General features: G+C 44.6%; 1 protein-coding gene across 9 annotated transcripts in view; it reads left to right on the forward strand.

Moving 5' to 3' along the window:
- Positions 1–25,470, forward strand: part of LOC129637986 (RNA binding protein fox-1 homolog 1) — a 408,351-nt gene that overhangs the window by 324,940 nt on the left and 57,941 nt on the right. For all 9 annotated transcript variants that reach the window (XM_055562381.1, XM_055562374.1, XM_055562372.1 and 6 more), the window contains exon 9: positions 16,527–16,659. In XM_055562381.1, the coding sequence (XP_055418356.1) occupies positions 16,527–16,659 (133 nt within the window). The remainder of the gene's footprint in view (positions 1–16,526; positions 16,660–25,470) is intronic.

Consider the following 25,470-nt stretch of genomic DNA (forward strand, 5'->3'; position numbering starts at 1 on the left):
TATCTAGTCTCCATTGCAGCTACTCAGTTCAGTCCTCATAGCTTGAAAGTAGCCACGGACAATACATACATGAATGGATATGACTGGGCTTCCCGTAACAGTTTATTTACAGAAATAGTCTTTGTGCCAGATGGCCCAGAGGGCCACAGTTTATCATCTCCTTCATCAGGCCATCATTCTCCTCTGATATGGCAGGGCCCAGGGCAGCTGGCTGCTGGGGTGGAGGTAAAAGGAGACTTCCTTTTGAAGTGAACTCTTGTGTCTCTTTTGCCTTTTGTACCACTTGATCACATTTTATAACAAATAATGTTAGATAGGCACAGAAAGAGAATCCCCTTCTCCTGATCCATAGTAAGGTAAGATCCGTGCATACGTTCAGTCTAGATACAATGCATTGACCTGGTTTTGCCCTCACAATAAACAATAAAGAAACACATCTGGATTTGGAGCCCTGATTTTGGAGCTTTGACCTTCTCTAGGGCTTCCCTGGTGGCTCAGATGGTAAAGAATCTGCCTGTCTTGCAGGAGACACAGATTCAACTCCTGGGTCAGGAAGATACCCTGGAGGAGGAAATGGCAACCCACTGCAAAATTCTTGCCTGGGAAATCCCATGGACAGAGGAGCCTGGCAGGCTGAAGTCCATGGGGTTGCAAAGAGTTGGACATGACTGAGCACAAGTGCACAAACATACACAGTAATTCACTTGTATTTTTGATCCTTGCCTCCACCCCTGAACCCCAACTGGGTTAGCTCCTTTACTGACATCTGTGATCACTCCGGCTGGCTTATGATCACAGGCCTCTTGGTTGTTACTGTTATGTCCAATTTTTACTTTTTTTTTTTTTTTACCAGTTTCAAGAAAATTCTTAAAACACACTAGTTGAACACCCTCAGTTGTTCACAGGGAAAACTCAGCAAAGGAGAAGCCAGGATTCAGGCAACTGCTCTCCCAGCGCTTTGCTTATTAATCTCCATGCAGAAGAGGGCTTTTGTCTTTTTCAGACGGGGTCTCACTTCTGCAATAGGCTGCCAGTTGCAAAAAAAAAAAACTACCATCCAGTGGTGTGCCCCCAAACATCTTATTTGTCTTGATATTTCTTGCACAGAAATACATGTGACAGATAAGGAATCACTGGAGAATGGTTTGCTTTGTGTCAGACAAATATTAAAACAATAAACTACGTTGCCCTGGGATCCTCCTGCATGCACAGCCAGAGAACGAGGCTGAGATGAGATGTTTCTGAAAGACAGGGAGGTAGTCATTCCGGGGGAATTCCCTGGAAACCCCAGGTCCTGTGATAGCACCGACAGTATTTTTTCTTATGTGCATCCACACACAGCCTGGTGCAGAGCCCGCATGAAAATCCTTAATCATGACTGTGTTCTCCTTCCCCCAGCCCTGAGCAGAGGCCAGAGGCTCCTTGTTGATTGGTGAAAGTGTTAGTCACTCAGTCATGTCCAACTCTTTGTGACCCCATGGACTGTACCTCGCCACGCTCTTCTATCCATGGAATTCTCCAGACAAGAATACTGGAGTGGGTAGCCATTCCCTTCTCCAGGGGATCTTCCCGACGCAAGGATCAAACACAGGTCCCCTGCATTGCAGGCAGGTTCTTCACCCTCTGAGCCACCAGGAAAACCCTGTATAGTAGTGTGTATATATTAATCCCAAACCCCTATTTTATACCCCACCTTGCCACTCTGGTAGCTGTAAGTTTATTTTCTATGTCTGCGCCTCTGTTTCTGTTTTGTAAATAAATTCATTTACATATTTTTTTTAGATTCCACATATAAATGATATCATATGATCTTTGTCTTTCTCTAATGTGGATTTAAAATGGGGAAAAAAAACTTATACTGAGTTCAGAGCTGGATCTTGTTTGATTCCTGGAAAGTAAAGTGGAGCAGCCTGATACACTGGTGCAGGTGTTCATGTTTAGGGAACCTGGCTTTGTAAGTGAAGCCAAGCCCTCCCCGTCTGCAGAGCTGGGAGTGAACAGCTTAGGAGGGAAGTAAGAACCCCGAGGGGACCTTCCCAGGTGGCGCTAGTGGCAGTGAACCCTCCTGCCAGTGCAGGTAAATGTAAGAGATGTGGGTTCAATCCCTGGGTCGAGAAGATCCCCTGGATGAGGGGATGGCAATCCACTGCAGTATTCTTGCTTGGAGAATCCCATAGACAGAGGAGCCTGCCAGGCTACAGACCATGGGGTCTCAGAGAGTCAAACACACTCAGCCACTAAGCAACAAGGACCACTAAGGACACTCAAGCCCTGCAGTGGGATGCTTGGTATTTCTTGCATAGAAATATGTCCAACCCCAGAGAGGTGGTCCCCTCATTTCTCCTGCGTTATTTCTCTTCAAAAGCAGATTTCCTCACACACAGTAAAGATGCATGAAAGGAAACTGAACCTGGCATAGTTCCTTTAAACACAGTTGTTTCAACACTTGTATCATGAAGAACTCCAAAACACCATTGTCTGAAATCATGTTTTCATTCATGTAAAAGCAGTGACCTGCCAAGAGCTCTTTTATTGCTACTGGAGAACTTGGTGTGGCATGTGTACTAAGCCACTTTGACCCCATGGACTGTGACCCTATAGGCTCCTCAGGCCATGGAATTCTCCAGACAAGAATACTGGAGTGGGTTGCCATTTCCTCCTCCAAGGGATCTTCCCGACCCAAGGATCGAGCCCGTGTCTCTGAAACCGTGTCTTCTGGGTCTCCTGCATTACAGGTGGATTCTTTACTGCTGAGCCACTGGGGAAGCCCAAATACCTGCTTACCTGTGAGCATTAAGTGACATCCTTGTTTTAAAAGTTTTCAGGCTGCTTGAGGCATTGTAGCTCCTCAAACAAATGGCTCTTCTTTCCTTTTCGTTCTTAGATGCGATCTTTCCCAGGTGCTTTTGAAAGTTCACCAACAAAACTGGCTTGGAAGGTTTATGTTAGCCTAGTGCCTGGACAACTGAACCATGTCTGAATGGCCCACCTTCGACCTGGTCTAGGTGGGCATGTTGGGGAGGTCTCCAGCTGGGAAATCAGACAGGTGATCCCAGGTCCAGAAAGCACCTGTAAACCTCTGGGTTTGTTTGGGGACGTTGCCCAGAGGATCAGGACTCAGTTTTCAAGCCCGGAGCTGGTTCTCAAAATCAGGAGGGGTTTGACATCACAGTGATGGCTGGCCGTGAAATGAACGATGCTTTTGCATCGCATTTCCATCCCGTGAGTCCCCATCAACCCCCATCTAGGGCCTCGCGTTCATGGAGCCGCAGCAGCCCCAGAGAACCATGGGAAATTCAGCTCAGCATAAGGGAGCTCATTTATCTCACTTGCCCCGCTTCCTACCTGGAGAGGCAATTCACCGAGCTTGCTGTTTCAGCCAGCTGTTAGCTAGATCATGAATGATTTAACAATTGAAGCTTTACTGTGTGTATGCACTCAATAAAGTAATTATTTATATAAATTATTAGCCTTTTTTTTCCCCTCCACGGCTGCCCGCAAAAAGCTACGTTGACACCAATACAGGTATTGTCAGAGGAATAGATGCTGGTAAATCGCTTCGTCTGAGTTACAGTAGGTCTCAGCATCTCAGGTCTTTGTCTCCCCAGGTTCCTTCTAAGGACAGAAAGCACTTTTGCAGATGTCTTCTGAGGTCCTGCCGAGTCAAACCCTCCAAGATGGAGATGCATTCTTGTTTTGTTTTCTTTTGTTTTCACTGAATGAAATGTTACAGAAACCCTGCCCAGGGGGCCGATGTCAATACATATAAGGAGGTGGAACACAAAAAGGTCTTTAGCACAGAAAAAGATTCTCTGCACATTTTAGCAGCCTTGGCCCTCCCCCCATGTCTGTTGGATTAATCTGCCCATTTGTAACCTGGGAAAAAAGAGACGACCAGCCCCTAACTTCAGGGGGTAAGCAGGAATCAGGGGGTAATTAGATAATATCCAAGGCTGCTGTCATCATTCAAACTCCTAAGTGTTGAAAGAATATTCAGGTGTGTGAACATTGTGGGGTTGTGAGGCGGTTTGTTGAGACTTCTTAAATTTGTTAAGTTCAGAAACATGTCTGCTTTGGGAACACCAAACTCACTGCTCAGAATGCATCCCTATATCGGCATTACATGCTTTAATGTATATTTTTTGCCTAGATGACTCATTTCTTTCCAAGAAAGAGACTATTTCTAACCAAGCTGTGAATCTAGTGACATTTGAGAAAGTGAGTCGCTCAGTCGTGTCTGACTCTTTGCGACCCCATGAATGGTACAGTCCATGGAATTCTCCAGGCCAGAATACTTGAGTGGGAAGCCTTTCCGTTCTCCAGGGGATCTCCCCAACCTAGGGATCGAACCCAGGTCTTCTGCATTGCAGGTGGATTCTTTACCAGCTGAGTCACAAGGGAAGCCCAAGAATACTGGAGTGGGTAGCCTATCCCTTCTCTGGTGGATCTCCCTGACCCAGGGATCAAACCTGGGTCTCCTGCATTGCAGGTGGATTCTTTACCAACTGAGCTATGAGGGAAGCCCAAACATAAATATAGAATGGAAGAAATGTCACCTGCCCCCCTCTTTTCCATGCCCTGGCTTGCAGCAAGGTCTCAGGGAGGCTTGTAGACAGATCCCCCTGCAAATTAATTCAGTCCATAATGAATCAGGGCTGGTTCTCTTGGATGTGTTATGGATTAAGGGAGGTAATGGAGCAGCTTGTCCAGACAATAGGAGGGAAGTGAAAACTGACGGCCTGGAAGCAGCTTAGAGGGGCTTCCCGGGTGGCGCTAGTGGTAAAGATCCTGCCTGCCAGTGCAGGAGATGCAGGAGACATGGGTTCAGTCCCTGGGTGGGGAAGATCTCCTGGAGGAGGGTATGGCAATCCACTCCAGTATTCTTGCCTGGGAAATCCCATGGACAGAGGACCCTGGCGGGCTACAGTCCATGGGGCCGCAAAGAGTCAGGCACGACTGAAGTGACTTAGCACGCACACATGCAAGCTGTACATGGAGAAAGTGGAAGTGGAAAGGTTTTACCTAAAACTGACAAAGGATCCCTTTGTTCCAGGGCCTCCTGCAATAAATAAGATGTCAGGGTCTGGTGTCAAGTTGTCTGGGTTCAGATCACTGGAGAGTTTCTGAGCTGCTCTCTGTCTACCTTTCCGCCCCAGGAAAGGGAAGATTACAGTTAAGATCGGATTCGTGTGGTTCTGTGAAGAGTTTTGTGAGTTCATCTGTGGGTCTGGCCATTAGCAAGGATTAGTGACTAGTAGCTGTTTACTGTATGTTTCATCATGCAGTAAAATCTCATCTATCTGATCATGGAGTCCGAGAGCATGGAATTATGCCAACTGTAATCTCTACTTTTAATGATCCCAGTTATCACTGCCTGAACTTTGAGACACGTGAGGTCCAGAGTCTCTCATCACTGATGTCCTCATTAAATTTCTCTTAAAATAGACATCCTTCCGAAGCAGCAGCTCTCACAGGGTCAAGGACTGTCGCTCATCTTTCCTTCGTAACAGAACTACTGTGGCATTCTGAGTTTATCTGACGATATAATCAATAAACATCTCAGCGTGTACCTGGGGCCAGGTCATCATCTGGGTACTGGAGACACAGTCTGGACAAAGATAAAGTCCTCAGGACACCTCAAGAGAGAGCTCAATAAGGAGAGTGCAATCATATGAAATGGTAGGAAGGAGATGGTAGGTGAAAAGGGAAAAAGGAGTGGTATGGTGGTGGCCGTGGTGGCATCAAGAAATGTGGGGTAAAATTGAGAGGAAAAATCTTGGAAGGAGGAGGTGATGTTGGAACCAAGAATTAGATTAGGGAGTCGACGTTTAGAGACTGGACAAAGGCGAGAATCTTTATCACTAAGACGCGGTGGTCAGAGGAGGCTGGAGGAAATGAGGTCTGTCAGTCTCAGACGGTGAAGATTTAGGTCAATAAATTCATCTTTGGCAATCAAGCCAGCAGAATATCCCCATCATTTTTTTTTTTCCTTTCAAAAATGTACATCTCTCTCCAAGTTCTTGCCAGTTCTTTCCACACATCCTCCTCGGACCTGTAACGGCCTAGAAACTTCTGGCTAATTTGGATTTGACTAAAACTTTTGTACCATGACGTTATGTAAAGAGATTCAATTATGGTGCGCAATGTTTTGTGAGTAACTGCCGCCCATAAAAAGTTAATTAATCAGGGCTGTGTCAATTTCCTTGTGCCATGTCAATTTGCTGCCAGGTAATTAATCACTAATCACCCACCAAACAGCAGGCGGGGGTGGGGGGAGGCATCCTCGAACCATTTATTGTCTTTCTCCAAATAAATGGCACGTGCAGCCGGCAAGAAACACATCTTGCCTTTCATAATATTTTTATCGACACTTTTGCAAGTTGTAATAGACTGCACCAACAAGCAGCTGCAGTTCAATGGAATATGAATATTAAAGAAACAAATGAGCGGAGATTTATAGGACATTGCGTTTCTGTTATGTCAGTTTTGAGATTAAACCGAGCAAATGAACAGTGAAAAATTACTCTTCCATGTGGAGAATGGTGATTAGACTTGTACATTAATTAGAAATTTTTGTTTTCCTATTCAATGCATTTCAAATGAGGATGTCCTGTAAGAAACTGTTTGTCCAAAACGTAGATTTATTCACTTCTAAACAGCAGTGTTTAATATCAACATGCATTTTAAAATGAAACAAGAGCCAATCCCAAATGTGAGTTTCAGGGATGAATAGACGTGCGTATGAAAACCAGAGAGTCCAACAATTAAGTGGCCATTTTGGTCTTTTTGTCAATGACTGCCTGAATGCAAGACTCCCTTCTTACTCCTAAACCTGGAAGTGACTGAATTTTAACAAAACTGAAAGCCTTTCCATTTTTACTTTGACCTAGAACCAAATATGGTCCATCATATTAAGTTTTCCATTTAGTCTTATTTAAAGACAGTGACCTTACTGTGTATACATTTTGTGTTACAAACCAATTTGATGTATCTTTCTTTGAGATCTGTCCTGCAAATTGCACAAACATTTTTTTTGCCATGTGGAAAATAAGTCATCAGGTTTTTATGTGGGCTTTTTTGGACGATGCATTGTGATGTTTATCACACAGTGCTCTGCCTGTGAAATTGAGCCATCGCTGGTTGTTTATTTCACCTCGGTATGTTACCTATTATGCCACTTCTTAATTTATGGTCCAGTTCATGGAACGGGAGTTCCCTCGAGGGGAATCCTGCAGAACCGTGAACCTGCTGCTGAAACCGCATCTGTACCCCCAGAATTGTGTAAGTGAATATTTCCTACCGTAAATTACCCGCGGAACAATTCAACCCCCAAATGAGTAGGAACATCTCTGTCTTAAAACATTTCAGGGGTGGGGGAGGGGGAAGGTGGCATTCACGAAGCAAAAAAGAGGAAGAACAGACAAAGAGCTTCCCCCACCCCCATCCATCCTAAACAGCACACCTTTTCAGGGCATCTGGCAACCTCATGCAAATTCAAACCCATGCACAAATGCAAAGAATAATTGCCCGTTAAAGCAGTTGTATATTTTTATGGTTTTGATGCAGAGTCTGCCCCCCCGTCGGGTTTTGCATCTGCTGTTCTTCCATCTCTCCCAGAGCTCTAAAACTTTAATATGCAGTTTATAACCCTCAAGTATTTTCCACGGGTTTTGTTGTGTTCCTTCTCTTGGGATTTCCGGGCTTGCTGAGATGATCTCATTTGTGTTTATTTTCGAAGGTAAGCACCACATTCGTAAAAGAGACAGAGGGAAGGGCTTACGCATTCGTCGCTGTAAATACATTGAACTCGGAGCTGCTCGGAGGTGGGAGGTGGGGGCGTCTGTCTTGCGGGGGAGACAGGCAATAAGCAGTTGACACTTTGGTAAATGGCCCATTTGTCTGGTTGATACACCCACACATCTTCCCTTTAAAAATGTTGATTTGCCTTGATACTTGAGCACATCACAGCATGCCTCTGGTTACGTCCCTGAAGTTTCCGTTTCATTGAGTTCAGCGGTGGAGAACTCCTTATTCCTGAGAGCTGAGATGGTTGCTCTGCTAACCTCGTCCCTCTCTGCTCTGGATCTAAATCTAGCTGAAGGTTGGGAGTGGGTGGGCTGCGGATGTCGAGGTGTCAACAAGATGTGCAATTGGCATTTGCTCCAGAAGCTCAGGCCCTGTTTTCTTGGAGAGAAACTCATTTTTAGCTTATGAGCTAAATCCAATTTTCATTGCAGTGATACCAGATTTTTCACTTTGATTCATGCTGGAGCAGGTTAAAGAGGGAACGTTTCCAGTATAATGAACCTGTGCTTTTCCCCCCCTCCCTTGTCTCCCTCATGCCAAGAACTAAGGATTTATTTGGTACCCACGAAGCAGCCTGAATACTTTCCATTGTTTGCCATTGATGGTCTGTTTACATGCTTATTAACTTGAAGTTCAACTAGGAAAAAAAAAATCAAACTCCAGCGTTGGGGTTCAGAAATGCCTCTAATTTGGTGTCTTTTCTTTCAAACATTGTTCTTTAATTAACAAAGAGGCATTTACAAATATTGGACAGGGTGACAGGTGAATGACTTTTATTAGCATCGATTTACTCTGTTTTGGTAGTGGAGAGGACATTATGCGTTTCCCCTTGGCCTTTTGCATTGGATTTATTAAACACGTGTTGCCCACTTCCTACGTCCAAACTCCTGAACTGGGGTATTGATAGATGACATAACTTTCAGCAAAAGAGACAATTCATGCTGCAATGTAAACACATAATTAAGATGTCTTCTTGTTACCAAACCCAAGTTCATGTGACCAAAGCACAGTGAGACCAAACAATACCTAAATGTCAGAGTTTGGGTGCAGAAAAGGTTTATTGGCCTGCAGGGTGATGCAAGGAGAGGGATGACTCAAAACACCCCGAATTCTCTGAAGGGCTTCAGCAAAGCATTTTTAAAGGCAAGGCAAGGGAGGCACTTGGTCGGTTGTTGCAAGCTTCTTGATGTCAGAATCCTTTGTTCTTGTAACTCTCCATGTAGGTCTGATCACTATATTCCTGTAAACCTCCAACAAGATGAATGTTACTCTCTGTTTTGCAACTTTTTATCTCCATATGAATGGAAAAGTGTTATACCCTTAAAGATGAGATCCTTGAGAATGGGCAATCCTGTTTTAGGCTATAGGCAACATGTAGGAAAGTCTGATGGCTCAGCGAGTAAGAGAATCTGCTTGCAATGCAGGAAACACAGGATTTTAGTTTGATCCCTGGGTCTGGAAGATCCCCTGGAGGAGGAAATGGCAACCCATTCCAGTATTCTTGCCTGGGAAATCCCATGGACATAGAGGAGCCTGGTGGGCGGCAGTTCATGGAGTCAAAAAGAGTCAGACACAACTGAGCGACTTAGCACCGCACAGTACATTCTTTTTACATGGTTCAAGGATAAAGCCATTTTGGTTTTGTTTAACCTATATCCGAATCACCTAAGTATACGTTTCACATATGCAGTTAACCATGCTCTATAAGCCAGGAGACCCCGTAGGCAAGTAAAAATAAATAGATCAGCTCCTACCATTCCACCAGAGTCTAAAGGAAGCTTGACAAACAGTTGTGGTGTTTTGCCCTTGAATTTGATCATTTGTCTTAGTTGCAAGACAGGAGAGCCACACTGTCCTGAGCCAGCCATAGGGGGCATGTCCTCTCATGGAGACAGGAAGAAACACAGAAGGTACAGCTGTCAGTCAGGCAAGGCAGGGATTATAAGGATTGCTATTTTCCAGTGTTCCTTGTTGCGCACACTCATTGCATAAAGACTCAGATTTGCTGGGTTGCTAGGAAGCTCCACGTGGGGCTATGTGCAAGAAGGAACGTGACCAAATACCTTTTACTGACCAGATGGGTACCACCTGTCTGGGGGTGGGGGGAGTTTGAGCTCAACTTCTCTGAGAACAAGAAACCAATCTCCAAACCCTAATGCTGTGCAGCAATAAAGGTGAATTTAAGTGAATGAGGGTGGGCAATAATTCCCAGAGCAGAGCATTTACCCAAATCATCTCCCTTTTCATCAGAATCACACATATTCCAAGTCTGGTTGCTATTTTTGGGTCAGGAGTGTAGCAGTTTTTATAAATGAGTGTAGCAGTTTTTATAATGATGATTGAGATCTCATGTATTATTTGCACACTGTGTTTCTGCAGATCTTGGGCAGCATGCTTTTTATAAAGGACAGAGTTATGGTCCTTTTAAAGGAGACAAACATGGGTTCATCATCAAAGCATGTCCAGGCATGGTATTAGGTAGCTGATACCTTGCTGGGCTAGGCAATTTCCTAAATCAAAGAGCAGAACAGATGAATAACACTGCCCACATGGAGCTTGCGTTTTAGCTATGGTGAGGGTATTTTTTTCCCTTCATATCTGTGATCCAAGTTACTTGATTGCTAGTACACCCAAGAAGATTTGGAGTAGGCTTCTTCAGAAGGAGATTACAAAATAAAAGGGAGGGAGGAAGGAATGGATGCCTAATCCATTCTGTGTACCTGGACACCGAATTCAATCTCAGAGAGTTTTGGATGAAATAGAAAAGAATAGCTTTATTGCTTTGTCAGGCAAAGAGGGCCACAGCAGGCTACTGCCTTCAAAACTGTGTATCCTGACCCAGAGTGGGTGGTGAGTTTTATGGTAATGGTTCAAAGAGGAGGAAAGCCTGACTAGCTCCTGGCCATTCTTCTGATTGGTGGTGAAGCAAGTGGAAGTCAACATCACCAATCTTCTATTTCCAGCTGGTCTGGGGTCTGTATGCTGGTGGGCAGCATGCAGTTAACTTCTCCCACCTGCTGGGGGTTTCAGAATCTGCAGAACAACTCAAGGATATTATTAAGTATATCCCTTAAGGAGGAGCCGAGACCCTACCCCGCAAGGCTACACTGCTGTTTCTTGGCTGCTGCTGCTTTGTCTCTGCATCCCCTCCCTTCCCTAATTAGCAACTGTTTGAACCTGCCTGTTGGAACTCAGGGAAAGTCTTGGAGGCTGAATGAAGCCGATTTCCTGTAATCAAGGAACGGGAAACACAGAAAGGCTTTTGTGCCCAGGAGCCCCACTGGGTCCTGTTTGGTTTCAGGAATGAGGGAGATGGGCGAGAAGAGGGGAAGAGAAGGGAATATTCATCAATGACAGTGATTAACTAGCGACTTCATGAAGAGACCCCTTGGCCAGCTCTAGACGGCAACAAGAAGGGATAGCTGAGCAGATATCCATCTGGGAGACTTACATGCCTGCTCCTGTAACAGGAAGCCCCTGTTAAAATTTGTTGTGGTTGCTCAGTCACTAAGTGATGTCCAACTCTTTGCACCCCATGGACTGCAGGCTCCCCTGTCCTTCACTGTCTCCTGGAGTTTGCTCAAATTCATTCCTGAATATTCATTGGAAGGACTGATGCTGAAGCTGAAGCTCCAACACTTTGGCTACCTGATGCAAAGAACTGACTCGTTAGAAAAGGCCTTGATGCTGGAAAAGATTGAAGGCAGGAGAAGGGGACAACAGAGGATGAGATGGTTGGATGGCATCACTGACTCAATGGACATGAGTTTGAGCAAACTTCAGGAGATGGTGGAGGACAGAGAAGCCTGGCGTGCTACAGTCCATGAGGTTGCAAAGAGTCAGAGATGACTGAGCATCTGAACAATGACAACATGTCCATTGAGTTGGTGATGCCATCCAACCATTTCACCCTCTGCTGCCCCCTTCTCCTTTTGCCTTCAATTTTTCCCTGCATGAGGGTCTTTTTCCATTGAGTCAGCTCTTCGCATCAGGTGGCTCCTTATCTTACCTGAGGGCACTTGGCCTCCCAGGAAGTTGATGTGCAGTCCTTCCCTTGCTCCTTTAACAACCAGAATCTCTTTAATGCGCCCTGCTTGGAGCAGCCCAAAGAGCTTGGTACGAAGACCTGCAAATCCCTTATCCTGCATTGAGAAGGCTATTTTCTCCCTGCAGCAAAGGGGGGTACACAGCGGCATCCTGGCTTTCCCCTTCTAGCAGCTTGCATTCCCCTCACTCTACTGCTGAGCTTCTGTTTCATGTTCTATCTCAACATCTAAATCCTCCAAGAATTATTGTAAAACCTGCTTGTCGCTGAGAGGGATCTTGTCTGGCTCACTCCGTGCCGCAGCCAACGATAATGAATGGGTCAGCATAATTACTGCGTTTCCTCACACAGGCAACCAGCTGCTCTGCCAGATTGTGAATTTTTCATTTGCTTTATTTCAAAATCCAGGGTGTTCCTCCGCAAACTTAATATTTGAACTGTGGCAAGATCGCGTTAGAATCAAAGGCTCACTCGTTCCTTTTCTCCCCAGTGTTGAAGCCAACATCTCCTCTCTCACAACTCTAGGCCTTTTAGGATATTTGGATTGCCCCGCTTTCCCCATTGAGGTTGATACCTCTTTGCAAGTTCAAGAATAGTAGTTGGGCTTCCCAGGTGGAACAGTGGTAAAGAATCCATCCGCCAGTGCAAGAGATGCAACAGACGCGGGTTCTGTCTCTGTGTTGGAAAGATCCCCTGGAGGAGGAAATGGCAGCCCACTCCAGTATTCTTGCCTGGAGAATCCCATGGACAGAGGAGCCTGGAGGGCTACAGTCCATGGGGTCGCAAAGAGTCACACTCAACTGAGCAACTGAGCACAGCTGAAACACCAGCTAAGAAACATGGATGCGGAGGGGCTGGCAAGCTGAGAGTTAAGTAATGCTATATGATTTGTCTTGACTGACAATTTTTTTTAAAAGGTTAAGAAATAACCTGGATGGTCTTCTGGGACATAAAGGACATAAAGAGAAAGATAAAATCATTCTGGCTTGGTTCTACCATCCTAGCATTTTACTAGCATCATCAGAGAAGGATATGGTAGAATCCAAGAAACAGGCTGGCTATTGGCTATTCAAGAACACACGAAGAATTCCAGACAGTAGTCAGTCTGTCTTCAACTTCCAGGTCAAGAGTTATAGTCCAGTCTGTGCAATCCCATGAATATAGGATCGGGAATAACTGCTGCGGGAAATTCCACTTTCTTCCTTCCCCAGCCTCCTGCCACCGACATGCAGTTACAAACCTACTGTCCAAGAACTCTGGGACTAAGGGGAGCTGATGGAGTGAAGGGCTTCTATTCTTTTTCTTTATTTTTTCTCTTTTTATTGAAGTGTTGATTTACAATACTGTGGTAATTTATGCTGTACAGCAAAGTTATTCAGTTACACATGTATTCTTTTTCATATATTTTACAAATATTTTTTCTCTTTCCTTTTATTTTTTTTAAACTATGAAAGCATGATAACACAATTACAAGAGACTTGGAAAATATGGAACAAAATTACATATAGTTCCACTATATGTTACAATTATTTTTTAAAGTAGATAAATATTTTTATTTGGAGTTTCCATATCAAACTCAAAAATTGATAGAATGAATAGATAAAAGAGTAGAAGGATACAGTAGACCTGAAAAGCACCATGAACCAATTCAACATAATGAAGATTTATACAATTTTCACACAACAGCAGGATACAAATTCTATTCAAGTTCCCATAGACTATAAACTAGGAGACATTGGAACATATCCAGGGACATAAAACAAGGTGCAAAAAAATGTCATGGTCTAAAGTAATTGGAGTCCTACAGAGTCTGTTTTCTGATATTCTTTTTAAAATTTTTTTTTCCATTATGACTTATCACAGGATACTGAATATAGTTCCCTGTGCTATACAGTAGGACCTTGGTGTTTATTCATTCTTTATATAAAACCTTACATCTCCTAACTCCCACCTCCCTGTCCATCGCTTTCTGAACCCCATCCCCCTGGGCAACCACCTGTCTGTTCTGTTCTCTATGTGGAGGGTTTCCACTCTTGAACATGATGGCAGGGAGGAAGGCTGTTTGGATGTAGACAGAGGCAACTTTAAGATAATATGACATGCAACACCCTGTGAGAGGTTAGGAATTCTGCAAAATACATGCTCTGGGAGAGAGCAGCTTGGATGTGTTGCCTTGCCTCTGGGAAAGAGCCTCCTGGGCTGAGGCCTCTCTGAGCCTTTATCTTCCTATCTGACCAAGAGAAGCTAGGTCCTTCCCAGCCTTGCACATTGCTACCAACACTGTCTAAAATCCCAAGAGAGACTGAACAGGGCAGACAGGGCTGTGGACACGAGGAAACCCATCCTGTTCTTGTTCATTCCACCTGTCTCCCTCTCTAACGGGAGATACTTCAAGCTCCTGTTAGGCAAACAGGGTGAGAGGAGAGAAAGGATCAAGGAGAGAATGGATAGTCCATCAGTCATTTGGTTGGACCACATCCCAGGGCTTCATTCACTGGTCTTTAAGTCATCCAGAATCAACTGTGTCCAATATCTAGAACCTACTGTGGACAAAATCAGGGAGCTTCTGCTGACATGGGGTGGGGATGCACGGGGAAATGCAAGGATGAATGGGATACAATGGAGCCCCTCAAGAAGTTGGCTGATGAATAGAAGAGGTAAACATAATAAATAAGTTATTTTCTTCTCCAGACCAGTACCCACGAGAGGCTGGGTATTCTTTGAACTAGAGTTCCTGGAGAAATGAAGTCTGGGGTTGCTGCGTTAATGGTGTTAATGCACTTCCCTTGGGTTTCCCAGGTGGACTTAACTCCAGTATTCTTGCCTGGGAAGTCCCATGGACAGAGGAGCCTGGCAGGCTATAGTTGAAAAGAGTCAGACACAGCTGAAGCAACTTAGCACACGTGCACGCACTTCCCTTACCTTAAGACTTTCTGAGCCTCTAATATATTAATAGATCTCCTGGGACAGTGGTTTTTCAAATGTATTTTCCTAAAAGAGCATCCCCTCCATGGGATTCACTGCAGGTAACAGTGCCTGCTGAGAGTGGGATGGGACGGGCATGACCAGCATGGTGAGAGCCTGTGATTCAGGGACTAGAAAGAGCAGCAAGGCGGGGTGATGTCCTCAGGTTTCATGGACCTGATGCATTAGGATTTGCAGACATCCTAGGAGGAAGGGCATCCCAGGCAGAGAAAGCTGTGTTAATTATAATGGATCTCGAGCATCAGGCTTACTTTCCCTCCTGACTCTTGACCAAGTCACTTGGCTCAGAGAATTTCCGCACCACCACCCCTGGGAAGATAACCCTGCCCACACTTTCTCTTTCAGAGTTGAGTCCTCATACTTCTCTGTAGTTATGGTTGTATACATGGTTTTATAAGCTATGTAAATGGATAGGGGGCTGATGGGATCTTAGTAGTGATTTGTCCATAGGAGCATGAGGGGTCTGTACACGTCTGATGCATACACTTGTCTGTAGGTACAGTATATTTCAATTAAAACATTTTAACCAGCAATATAGGCTCATAAAGACACCCCTCCCTCCCCCCGCCATGGCTCAGCAGTAAAGAATCCATCTACGAATGCAAGAGCCACAGGAAACTCAAGTTCTATCCCTCAGTTGGGAAGATTCCCTGGAGAAGGAAATGGCAACTATTCCAGTATTCTCATGTAGGCAATTGCATGGACAGAGGAGCCTGGCAGGCTACAGTCTATGGGGTCACAAAAGAGTCAGACATGACTTATCAACTGAACAAGAAGCAACCCTAGATACCTAAAGGAAAATATGGGAAAAAAAGTAAAACAGAGTGGAGAAAAGCTATGAGTAGACAAGTAACATTTTCTCATGAAGTTTAGCCTCAGAGATAACTAAGAACACATTGAAGTATGTATGTATTTGTACATTATATACATATGCACATATATATAAATAGGCATGTGTACATATTCCTGTACACATGCATACATACATGTGATATGCACACTAACACCCACAAATATTTTATATACACATATATACATAATTGGGCTTCCATTGTGGCTCAGCTGGTGAATCTGACCTGAGTTTGATCCCTGGGTTGGGAAGATCGTCTGGAGAAGGGAACGGCTACCCTCTCCAGTATTCTGGCCTGTAGAATTCCACGGACTGAATAGTCCACAGGGTCACAAAGAGCCGGACACAACTGAGCAACTTTCACTTCACTATACATAATCACTTACACATGTACACATACTTATGTGTATGTGTACGTATACACCTATGCACATTTCATACTCATCCACATATGTATCATGCACAATACCTATATTGGCCAGGTATGCATGTTAATAGGCAGATGTGAGAACCCAGTACACACACATCTTGCAGTCGACCTTTTTAAAAAGTTAAGTTTATGCAGTGAGCATTTCCCCTGTTAGTAAGAATCGTTTGTGGGTGTTTGTCCTAGATATTGGTCCCAGGGATCACTGACTGCGTTAGCCCATCCTCTGTGGAATCGAACCTTGGTCTCGTCCCTCCAGCCTGCCTTTAGAAGTCTGACTCCTGGAAGGAAGGGGTGCGGGTGTCCGGCCCTGGCCTACGGGGAGCAGGGTCCTGAGTGTGTGTGTTGAGGGGGGACGGTTTCCCCAGAGGCAGGCGCGATCTGAACCTTGTGTTCTCTCCTCTCGCCCACAGTGCCCGGCTTCCCGTATCCAGCCGCCACGGCGGCCGCCGCCTACCGAGGGGCGCACCTGCGTGGCCGTGGCCGCACCGTGTACAACACCTTCCGGGCCGCGGCGCCCCCGCCCCCGATCCCAGCCTACGGCGGGTAAGTGGGGAGCCCCCCACCGCGGGCGGGCCTCCCGCCCCAGCACGCCAGCCCTCGCCCCAATCCCTGCGTGCGATGGAGTGCATGCCCGCCTTGACCGCCCCTCCGGAACCGCCCAGCATGCAGCCCGCCCGCTTGCAGTACAGCACCTTGCAGAGTCTTGAAAAATGAGTGTAATTTGTCTTGTCATGGTTGGTGCCTTTAAGCATTCTACATGTCACATGTTGTTATGGAAATTCTCTCTGAGACTGAATGCTGGAGAACAGAGAAATGGTTACAGCCCAAGACGTCTTTCTGATGATTGCAAACATCTGGTGATTAAGGAGGTTGGATCACATACGCCCCTTGAGTCTCTCTGTTGGGGGTACCGGGAGGGTTTAAGACAGAAAAATCACCAGGGTGGCCTTGTCCCCCTCCCCAAAGATATCCTATGCTTCAAAGTGTATGAATCTTTGGCCCAGAAGAGAAAATTAGGTGAGGAGGTGTATTCTTGAAGCTCAAAGAAATTGGAATCGACTCATTGCGTGGGATTTTTCCAAAATGGTTTTGCTTTCCTTTTTCCGTATTTGAGGAGAAGTTGTTTGCAGCTTAATTTGTTCCCCATGGCCCGTTTGGTCTTTCTCTGCATGGACTTTGCTGTTGCCAAGTGAATCTCAAGGAATGGTGGTGAATGCTATTTAAAAAAAAAAGAAAAATGGTACTGGTATAATGGGCTGCAGTTTCAAAGTGCTACCCTTTCTGCTTTGCTATTAGGAATCTTCAGGTACATTCTGGGTCCCTGGTGTGCTGTTAGGAATCTTTCTAGAATATTAGAATATTCTGGCCCCCTGGAGTCAGAGAGAGGGAAGTCCCTAAAGCAGTAGTCCTCACAGGACACTGGGAAAGTCTGGAGACGTTTTTGGTTGTTGTGATAGCATCTACTGGATGGAGGCTGGGGATGCTGCTAAAAATCCTACAAAACACAGGACAGCCCCCCCATCCAGATCCCCAACACAAAAAGTAACCAGGACCCAAATGTGACTTCCCCAGTGGCTCAGTGGTAAAGAACCTGCCTGCCAATGCAGGAGACTCAGGTTTGATCCCTGGGTTGGGAAGAGCCCCTGGAGGAGGGCATGGCAACCCACTCCAGGATTTTTGCCTGGAAAATCCCACAGAGGAGCCTGGAGGGCTACAGTCCATGCGATCGCAAAGAGCTGGACACAACTGAAATGACTGAGCACGCACACACCAAGGAAAACTCAGCGATACCCAGCACAGTCTGGCACAAGTCTTCTCTGGTCAAGGACTGGCTTTCTGGCCTCTAGAAAGAATCTAGTTATATTCTGAACTGTATGAAAGGGTTAAATGCATTTTCTATAGCTCTTCAGCTTATCTGTCTTTTAGAAAACCTGAATAAGCCTAGATCATGTCTATTATGTTGATGACAAAGGGAGACACTCTTTTTTCATTATTTATTCATATCTTACCCATTCCAGAGTAGAGCATTTGAAGTGTTTTAAAAACAAATGCTCAGAAATAAAGTTAAGGATATTAAGAAATGAGACCCAATGAAATCATCAGGAAGGGGAAATAAAAGCAGAGAAATAAGTCAATGTCCATCATTTCTTAAATAATCATTAGACTTAGATTAATTCTGAGCTTCTTAGGGCAATTCTGAGCTGCTACTGCAAAAAGTTGTTTTTTTTTTTTTGTTTTGTTTTTTTTTACTGAAAAGGTGGAGGATCATAACAAACCAAGGATAAATTGAGCTTAAATTCTCACAGTCCTCCAAAATAATACATCTGCACGTCCTAAGCCTTTTATATCTGACCATGTGTTGTGAGGAATCATTGGTTATATAGTGATATCTCCCGTCCACAGTATTGAGCCCACTTTATAGATCCAGAAAGGCAGAAACAAAGATTTATCATTTCCAAGGTCACATAATGAGTAATGAAGAAAAGAAAGAATTACCCTCTGGGCTCATGTGATGACTGAAGCAAGATTCATAAGCCATACATGTAAAATTGCATGTTTATATCATATTAGTTTGTCTGAAAATCATTTTCTTACCTCAGTAGATGGAAATTGTTGCTTTCAGTCTACGTACCCTTGATATCTCATTACTATATCAGACAGAAAAATAAAATAAAATTATATGGCTTATCCTCATATGAGCAATTTATTTTTAAAAATCTCTGAATAACACACCTGCTGTAAAATTGAAATTTGCTAACTTGTAATGAACTTGCTCTTTGCTAGGAATAACCAGGCATAACTAATGAATGCCATGTTTGCCAGGGAGAGACTTAGGTGTCTCCAAGCGGTAAAACACATTGTTGGTGACTGCTTTGTACATGATTTCATTTTAATATTCCAGCCATCTTCCTAATCATTTTGGTTGTAATGGTAGATTGTGCCTCTTTGCTGGCAATATTATGGCTGGAATTCTGAAATCACACTTAGTAAAAAGATAAAATTCTCAAGACAGGAAGACTAGAAAATTTAGAAAGGCTAGGGATGTGTATGCCCATGTCTGCATGTTTTAGAGCAGAGTACTGGTCAAAAGAAGGAAATTCAGCCAGTTGCCTGGGTGTTTTGCTGGATTATAAACTGCCTGGAGTGCACTGATTATAAATTGCCTGGAGTACATTGGTACCAAGTGAAAAAGTGTGAACTCAGCATCTTCAGTGAAGGCTCCTTTTCCTTCATTGTCTTAAGCTGAAGGAGTCCATAGGAGGAGGGGCAGAAGGAGCAGTTTATCCTCAAAAAAAGAGCACCAAGGAGGACACAGAGCAGACCTTGGCTGGAGTGGAGAGACCTGATCTGTGTTGACTGAAGCAAGGAGCAGAGAGGTTGCAAAACCCACGTCTCTCCGGAAAGTGACGTCATCAGGATTCAGGTGTTCCAGGGGATGGTGTGGGTTTCCTGTAGTTTTTCATCTTCGGGGTCCTTTGGTTTCCCAGTTTCTAGATTTGACTCTCTTTCTTCCAGTCCAGTTCAGCTTAACAGTGCCTCTCTCAGCTACATGAGCTGAGGATGCTAAGGCAAATGGCACCTTTGAAGGAGTTTCTTACAGGCAGGCACAGGGAACACCATAGATGCTAACAATTTTAACACATGTGGATGTAGTAAGATAGGCTTTTGAGGGAGTGTTGTTGTTCAGTCACTCTGTCATGTCTGACTCTTTGTGACCCCATGGACTGCAGCACGCCAGGTTTCCCTTGTCCTTCACTATCTCCCAGAGTTTGTTCAAACTCATGTCCATTGAATTGTTGATGCCATCCAAACATCTCATCCTCTGTCTCCCCCTTCTTCTAAATCAATTACACTTCAATTAAAATTTTTTTATAATTTAAAAAAAAATTAAAACCAAAAAAGGAAAGAAAACCCAATCAGGAAAAATTCCAGTCATTTCCTAAGTTGTCCTGTTAAAATCTCATTCTGTGATTTTCCTCACATTCAGAGATCCCCTTTTTTATAAGCCATCATCTAGCAAACTACATTTTGGGGGGAGAATTTATTATTCCCCTTGTCACCAATTGAAGACACATCCTAAACTTCTGTTTATTGTAAAGAATCAAATCTGAAAACACTGTTACTAAAATCTCAACCAAAAATGTGCCATTTACCCCGTGTCCATATATAGCTTCTTCTTCTTTTTTTTTTTTTTTTTTTTTTTTTGTGGAGGGGAGAGTTAGGAAAACATCCACAGAACCTCCATGGCCACTTTTGTGGAACCTTGGGTGACCCCTGGAAGTATCCAACATCATGGTAGTCACCCAGGAAGATTCACTCAGGGTGCCCTGGCATTCATTCATTTCCTTTTATTGATTTGGTTTTTTCCTCCACATCCTGACATTTTCTGAAGTTCCTCCCAGAGAATAAAGAACACAGGTTATGAAGAGCCTTATCTTCTCTTTCTCACATAGCTGAACAGAAAGTTATTGTGACATTAATGCATGATCATCCCTGGGGAGGGTAATTCTGCCTGGACCTTAATCACAGGAATGAGAGGAAAGCTTTAGATTGCGTTAGCTAACTCCTTATTGATTGTCAACATTAACTGAGTGAGAATGGGTGATAAGTTAGAAAACTAATACCTACACAGTCAGTAGGATTGTTGTACTCCTATAAAGACACAAACTACCAGGCAGATAAGATTGCCTCCTGCTGTTCTGTCTCACACTGCCCTTGGTAGCTGACTTAATCTCTGTAGGCACAATTGCCTTAGCAGCTGGGTAAAGACAGTACCTGCCTCTGAAGTGTTGATAGAGGATGAAGTAGGGAGATGAGTGTGAGGTTACAGCGTCATCCGTTCCATCAGATGGCAGGTGTTAAGTGAACTGTAGCTACTGTTGTTGCTGTTGAGATAGGAATTGACTTTTTATTAGCTGCCCATACTCCTCTCTTTCTCAAGGTCCCCTTTTGCTTGAGTTGAACACCCACATGTCTGCATCCATGAGTTACTTACCCCTGGGCTGTGGGGGGTGGGGTGGGGCGCCTGCTGTTAATTGACCTCCATCTCATGTAAGCCAGAGAGATGGCTTTAGACAGAGGTACTTCAAGTGGCTAATGGAATCTGTAGATTGGAAACAAAATATTAACTAGTCAACAGTGTCAAAGAGAGTTGAAGGGACCACGTCATCCATATTTCTTCTTGCATTTGATCCCTAAGTCAGTGTCAGACACCATGTCCAGTCTGTCTTCCCAGGACTCACATTGGGGAGAAATTACCCATTGGGTGATTGTCATCTGAGGGAGCTTGTAGGCTGATGCTCTGTGGATAAAGATGGCAGGTGGAAGCATCAGAAACACATACTCCAGACTCAGTACAACACCAGATGTTACAGGACAGCGGTTAAACCATAATCCTCTCCCCGCAAAACCCCAAGAGATTGGTTTCATCAAGTTCTTGTTCTTGGTTAAGTAATAAACAGCACCTTATCAAGTTCTGGGTTTCCCAGGCTGCGCTAAGGTAAAGAACCCACCTGCCAATGCAGGAGACGTAAGAGTGGGTGTGATCTCTGGGTCGGGAAGGTCCCCTGGAAGAGGGCATGGCAACCCAATCTAGTATTCTTGCCTGGAGAATCCCCTGGACAGAGGAGCCTGGCAGGCTACAGTCCCTGGGGTCCCAAAGAATCAAACATGACTGAATCGACTTAGCACGCACATATGTATCCAGTCCTACTATGTAACAGGCATCTTGTATGAGGATAGAAATATAAAGAACCATAGGAGATTTTTAAATTATTATCGTTATTCTAAGTGAAACATCCAGCATTTTGCTATAGGTTTTCATCTTGGCTCTCGGGATATTTTTGAGCAACATATTCTGCACTTTCTCAGGTCATTAATTATGACACATGTGTGGTCAGTTGCTCAGTCGTGTCCGACTCTTTGTGACCACATGGGCTGTAGCCCGCCAGTCTCCTCTCTCCATGCAATTTTCCAGGCAAGAATACTGGAGTATGTTGCCATTTCCTCCTCCTGGGGATCTTCCCAACCCAGGGATTGAACCCACGTCTCTTGTGGTTCCTGTCTTAGCAGGCGGCTTCTTTACCACTGAGCCACCTGGGAAGCCCTGTTATGACACATCTATATGAAACTTCTTAGAGTTACCTCATGAAGTATTTTGAGGAGACTATGCTCCTCTGAATGCAAAAAGATATGGTGATATCCCTGGGAGAAACTTTATACAGTTGACCAGTACAAGAATGAAGCCCATACATAGCACCTTAGGGGGTGCTTTCAGGCTAGGTCCTGAAGAAACCTGTGGAACTATGTGGGTGAACCTTTCTTTCTGTGAATCAATCATGCTTTCTGGTTTTAATTTATATATGTCTCATGCTCAGATGTTATTATCTGATGCTCAGGAACTTTCTCAATTAACATAAACACTAGGAACTATAGTCATCGTCACCTATTCTCAGAATACTTTCCAGAATTCTCTCTAGCTGTTTGGCTTTATTTTTGGTTTTGCTGTGAGTTCTTGTTTAAATTCTCAGCCAGTTCTAAAATGTAACTTCTCACATTAAAAAGAAAGCCTCTTCATTGAGTGCATTATGAGACAAACACCATAAATGAGTAGTTCTTAAATTTGGGGGGAGAAGGTGGAATGTCACAGATGTCTTTGATAATCTAATTAAAAAAATATATTTTTCCCTGGGAAAATGTCAGTGTCCTCACACCGCACAATGCTGTACAAATGCCAGTGAGTTTATGGACCCACCTGATATCCATTCTAAACCAGCTATGGTTTAATGCATTTGAATGCATTACAAATATTTTTTTTCCCATTTGGAAGGGGCAGCAAGATATTCCATCATTAAATAAACTTTTCTTTAAGAATATATTGGTGGATGGGATATATTACATTATTCAAACAGACTGTATAGTCTGGGTATCCCATACTTTCTTTCCTTTTCCGTAAACTAATTTGCTGTAGTGCAATCATCCCCTGCTTGCATTCATCCAAATATTTAACTACTGTTATTACCTTTCTAAGAAAATGAGATGTGCATTTGTATTACATTCTTGCAAAAGCATATTGCGGTCCCGAAGTGATTGACAAGCAATACAATTACCTTTGCATGGCTAGACCGACCGCCTCTGCATTAAAATGGGGCTGCACCTGTTCTATGCATGGTGGTAGCTCTCTTCTCTTGTATGGGGCCATGGCTTATTTATCGAGAGCTCCATATTAGACATCATCCCCCACCCTCCTCTCTCTTCGTTTATGTTATTTCGAGTGCACCTGTTTAGTGAGGTTTTTAAAAATGTTTGAATACATTCTTGGAAACCATCATGAGTCTTTGTAAGGGCTTGCTTGAAACCAGTTCCTATTTAGAATAGGACCTGGGCTTCCCAGATGGCGCTAGTGGTTAAGAACCCACCTGCTGATGCAGGAGACATACGAGAATGGTTTTGAGCCCTGGGTGGAGAGGATCCCCTGGAGAAGGGCACGGCACCCCACTCCAGTATTCTTGCCTGGAGAATCCCATGGACAGAGCAGCCTGGCAGGCTATGGTCCATAGGTTCACAAAGAGTCCGAGACGACTGAAGCCACTGAGCACGCACACACGCTAGGAGGCTGGCCTCCAGCATTCTCTCGAATGTCATGTAAGATGACACGTGGAGGGTGGCGCTCTGTAGGGCAGTAAGTTTTTTAGCTCTTGGACCAGCAGCCTCAGCTTCCTCTGGGACTTGTTAAAAATGCAAATTCTTAAACCCAACCTCCCCCTCCCTCTGCATCCACTCTATTGATTCAGAACCTCTGGGCTGGGCGTGGGGCCCAGCCATCTGTGTTTTGATGGGCCCTCGAGGTGGTGCTGATGCCGGCTGAAGTCTGACCACTGCTGCCTGCCATAGCAATTAAAAGTTTGGGCTGTGAAGCCAGTACAATACCAGCTAGGCTACAATCCCAGCTTTGTCAATACCTAGCTCTCTCTGTCTCACTTTTCTGATGTCAGAAGAGGCTATAATAGCATTATCCATCTCATAAGGGTATTTTGAGGACTCGGTGGGGTCATGATAACTAGGTCAGACCTAAAGGACAGACAGGGCTTCCCAGATGGCTCAGCAGTAAAGAACCTACCTGCCAGTGGAGGAAACACAAAAGACTTGGGTTCGATCCCTGGGTGGGGAAGATCCCCTGGAAAGGGGTGAAAATCCCATGGACAGAGGAACCTGGTAGGCTACAGTCCAAAGGGTCACAAAGAGTAGGACATGACTGAAGCCACTGAGCACGCACGCATCCCTTCCCATACTCGAATCTATATTAATATTTGGTTAAATATTATTATATTGTTCACTCTTACATCACTGTCTATCTAGCCTCTTGTACTGGAGCTTCTAAGTCAGAGTCTAGTTGTGAGGAGTTGTGTTTGTTTGTTTGGGAGATCTTAGTTCCCTGGAGAGGGGCTGAACCTATGCCTCCTGCGATGGAAATACTGCGATTAAATCCTATGAACAGAGGGGCCTAGTGGGCTGCAGTCCATGGGGTCGTGAAGAGTCGGACACGACTGAGCGACTTCACTTTCACTTTTCACTTTCATGCATTGGAGAAGGAAATGGCAACCCACTCCAGTGTTCTTGCCTGGAGAATCCCAGGGACTGGGGAGCCTGGTAGGTGGCCGTCTATGGGGTCTCACAGAGTCAGAAACAGCTGAAGTGACTTAGCAGCAGCCAGCAGCAACCACTGGACTTCCAGGGTATTCCCAAGGTCCAATTTTTTAATTTGATCTCCCTCCCCCTCCCCCTTTGACAATAGTCACTGATGTTGAATAACTAGAAGAGGATTCTACCTAGAATCGCTCTGGGTCACCTCTGTCACCTCCTAATGGCCAGCCCTCCCCCTTGATGGGCAGTAGTCACTCAACAGATACTTATTTACCTCTTCAGGGTGGAAAGTGATATGTTAGCTATCAAGTGAGATATAATGTTGAGGAAGCTATTGGATACAACTTTCAGGGTGAAATGAGCCCCATTCACAAATGCCTTTCATATTTGACTGATATTTAAAATTATTGGACCAAGCGAGGATCAGAGGGTCAGAAAACGTGATGCTGGTGTTCACAGGAGGGAGGAAGAAATCCGTTTGGTGGTGGGAGATGACACTGGATAAAGCTCATAGCAATGTAATCTTTGACTAGAGCTATGACTGCAGATACCTTGGGCTTCCCAGGTAGCTCAAACAGTATAAGAGTCTGCCTGCAATGCAGGAGACTCAATTGAATCCCTGGGTCAGGAAGAGCCCCTGGAGAAGAGAATGGCAACCTACTCCAGTATTCTTGTCTGGAGAATTCCCTGGATGGAGGAGCCTGGCAGGCT

This window comes from Bubalus kerabau, chromosome 23 (assembly GCF_029407905.1).
Source record: "Bubalus kerabau isolate K-KA32 ecotype Philippines breed swamp buffalo chromosome 23, PCC_UOA_SB_1v2, whole genome shotgun sequence".
NCBI lineage: Eukaryota > Metazoa > Chordata > Mammalia > Artiodactyla > Bovidae > Bubalus > Bubalus kerabau.